The following is a 3371-nucleotide window of genomic DNA, read 5'->3' on the forward strand; positions in this document are numbered from 1 at the left end:
TTTCCTTTGTCTGGATTTTGAGACTGGGGAAACTGAGATAATAGAGAAGTAGGTTATAGTGAATGATATAGGTAGGTCTCCAACCCAGGCCTCCAGTCTCCTACAAACGTTTTTTCTGGAATTTATCTTGTAATGCAAAATTTCCATCTGGATATCATTAGATGCTGATTAGCACATGCACAGCAATCTGCTTCTGAAAACCAGCCAATGAAAACCTAATCCTTACCTGACCATGGGGATGGCTTAGAACAGATAGTGTTTCATCCTGTTGGGCATGGAGTTTCCATGCATTGGGGCCCGACTTCACAATGACAACAACAAGCAAGTGTACTTTGTTTGTATCTTGATTGACGATAATATCCTGATTGCTAATTGGCATCATTCTGTTTTAATGATTTGTTTTCTAGAATAAGCATGGCAGAACTTTCTGAGCCAGAAGGACCAGTAGATTGGAAAGAACGTTGTGTTGCTCTGGAATCCCAGCTTATGAAATTTAGAGTCCAAGCAAGCAAGATAAGAGAGCTCTTAGCAGAGAAGGTAAGCTTTACTCCTTAGCCTTTGTTATTAAAGATCAACTCTTTGGGGCCAGTTTAATTTATACTAAGTAATCTCAGCACTTCATGGGTAAACATTATATAAACAATAAATGTACCTTTTGCCAGGTGTTTGAATCCATGTTTTGCCCATTTCTTTCGCTGGTGTTAGAGTGGATTAGGCATCAAACAAAAATATCTCTTTGGAAATGTTAGTGGAACATATGAGAATTGCATGTAATTGATGAATATGGCATTCATTCAATTTAGAGAGAAAGCTATACATGATTACTTAAATGTGATTATCTAAATGACAGCATTCCCATCTATTAAATGTTACGTAAATTATGTGAAAGTGATTACGGAATAATAGTCCTTATTGAGAGTAAGACGTAATTATTCTGTATTTGAATGTAAGCAGCTGTTGACTGACCATATCTCACTAAACATCCAAACATCATCTGGGCTTCAATTATGCTTCTTCTATTCATCCTAATTGTGGGATAAAAAAATTCAGTTATTTTACTGAAATATTATTTTGTAAATATGTGTATGAGCTTTTCAGATTCATTTAAATATTCATTGAGTGTTGATTATGCCCCTTAATGTGAATGCTATGGTTACGTCCATGAACAGACAACACATGTTCCCATTTTCCGGGCACTTCCTTTAAGTGCCAGCACAGTAGTAGTCAACATCTACATGTGGCTGTTGGGGACTTGGAATGAAGCAAGTTCAAAATGAGATGTGCTGTAAGTATCACAGGCACAACAGATCTCAAAGATTCCATTTAAACCCATGGAAAATATCCTGGTAAGGGTTTTTATCTCAATTATCTGTTGAAATAATAATTTTTAAATTTCTACCAAATGAAAACTATTAAGCTTAGTTTTACGTCCTTCTATTTACCTTTTTAATAGATAACGTTATTTAACCTGTTTTTTGTTTTTACTTTTTGACTTTTAATTTGGTTCTAACCAAAGCCAAATCCAACCCATGACTGTCAAGGCTATTTCAACTCACAGAGACCCTAAGAGAACTGCCCCGTGATATTTTCAAAGCTGTACATCTTTGTGGCTACCTCTTGTCTATTGGTTTGTTGTATTGTGGTGGCTTGTGTGTTGCTGTGATGCTGGAAGCTAGGTCAGTAGTATTTTAAATACCAGTAGGGTCACCCAGGTTGAATGGGTTTCAGGGAGCATACAGACTAAGACTGACAATGAAGAAGGCATAGGCTATCTAGTTCTAAGGGACTAGCTACTGAAAACCCTTATGAATAGCAGTGGAGCATCGTCAGAGAGAGTGCAGGACGATGGGCCCGTTGGGTTGGAAAGCACTCAAACTATGACAGAGGAAGAACTGCCTCCTCAAATTAGAGTTGGCCACAATGGCGTGGGTGGGATATAGCTTTTGAGAACTTTACCTGTAAATGGATTAGGACTCAAAATGAGAGGAAACAGCTGCAGACAACCATTAATAATTGGAACATGAATCTAGGGAAAATGCAAGTCCTCAGAAATGAAATGGAATGCATAAAAATCAATATCCTAGGCATTAGTGAGCTGAAATGGACTGGTATTGGCCATTTTGAATCAGACAGTCATATGGTTTACTATACCCAGAATGACGAATCTAAGAGGAACAGCATTGCATTCATCATCAAAAAGAACATTTCAAGATCTGTCTTGAAGTACATTGCTGTCTTGTGATAGGAGAGTATTTATATGCCTCAAGGAAATCTAATCAATACGGATACTATTTGAATTTATGCACTGGTCACTAAAGCTAGTGATGCAGAAATTGAAGAATTCTACCAGCATCTTCTATCTGAAATGGATCAAATAGGCAATAAGGATCCATCGATAATTATTGGTGATTGGAACACAAAAGGTTGCAAACAGTAGTTGGAAATATGATTTTGGTGACAGAAACAAAGCTGGAGGTGGCATGGTTAAACGTTGTAAGACTTCTTGTTTGCAATATAAATGGTGATTGTACCATGGGCCTCACTAGATGGGATACACAGGAATCAAATTCTCCATCGGTGGGAATCAGCAGCCTCAATAAAGGCCAGGACCTGACTTTGGAACAGTTGCTCACATGTAAGTTCAGGTTGAAACTGAAGAATATTAAAATGCACTTGCAAATGTCAAAATGTGACCTTGAGTATATCTCACCTGAATTTGAAGAACGTCTTATAACATCAAGAACATAATACAAGTAGAAAAAGATAGGAAACTGATTGTTGAGTTCCAGCTCTCATGGGTATCACTGAATAAGAGAGCAGGCAAGCAAGCCCCCAGAGTTGAGGGCAGGTAGATGCCATACCAGAATTTCCAAGGAACAGAAGCTGAGCAGAGACTGGAGCTGACAGAAAGGAAGAGCCTTCCTCCGAGCCAGCATCCTGTGTTTGCCTGCCTCCTGTCCCGATCAAAGACATGTCTGCTCGTTAACCACTGTGTTATTTCTGATAGCACAAAAAGATAACCAAGCCACTAGCCAATAATCTATCAGCACAGAAACAGTCTAATAAAATCCAGTGAAACATCGTTCAATTTAAGTCTTCAATAGATTATTTTAACTATTTGTGCTTTAACATCTTTTAGGGGGACTACTTACTATTGCCATCAAGTTGCTTCTGATTATTCATAGCGACCCTATAGGACAGAGTGACTCTTTGTAGGAGTAGAAAGCCTCATCTTTCTCCCCTGGAGCATCTGGTGGTTTCAAACTGCTGACCTTGTGGTGAGCAGCCCAGTGTGTAACCCGCTATGACACTAGGGCTCCTCTCTTTTAGGCTGAGAGGCTAAAATTACTCTACTCACTTTCATTCGGAAG

At 38.6% G+C, this 3371-nt stretch overlaps 1 protein-coding gene across 1 annotated transcript in view; it reads left to right on the plus strand.

Annotated features, from left to right (window-relative positions):
- Positions 1-414: 414 nt before the first annotated feature.
- PLEKHH2 (pleckstrin homology, MyTH4 and FERM domain containing H2) overlaps positions 415-3371 on the plus strand; it is a 128030-nt gene continuing 125073 nt past the window's right edge. The window contains exon 1 of the mRNA XM_013003918.2: positions 415-537. Coding sequence (XP_012859372.1) covers positions 415-537 — 123 coding nt within the window. The remainder of the gene's footprint in view (positions 538-3371) is intronic.

The sequence above is a fragment of the Echinops telfairi genome, unplaced genomic scaffold, assembly GCF_000313985.2.
Source record: "Echinops telfairi isolate 266 unplaced genomic scaffold, ASM31398v2 ScPeMD7_7475;HRSCAF=8513, whole genome shotgun sequence".
NCBI lineage: Eukaryota > Metazoa > Chordata > Mammalia > Afrosoricida > Tenrecidae > Echinops > Echinops telfairi.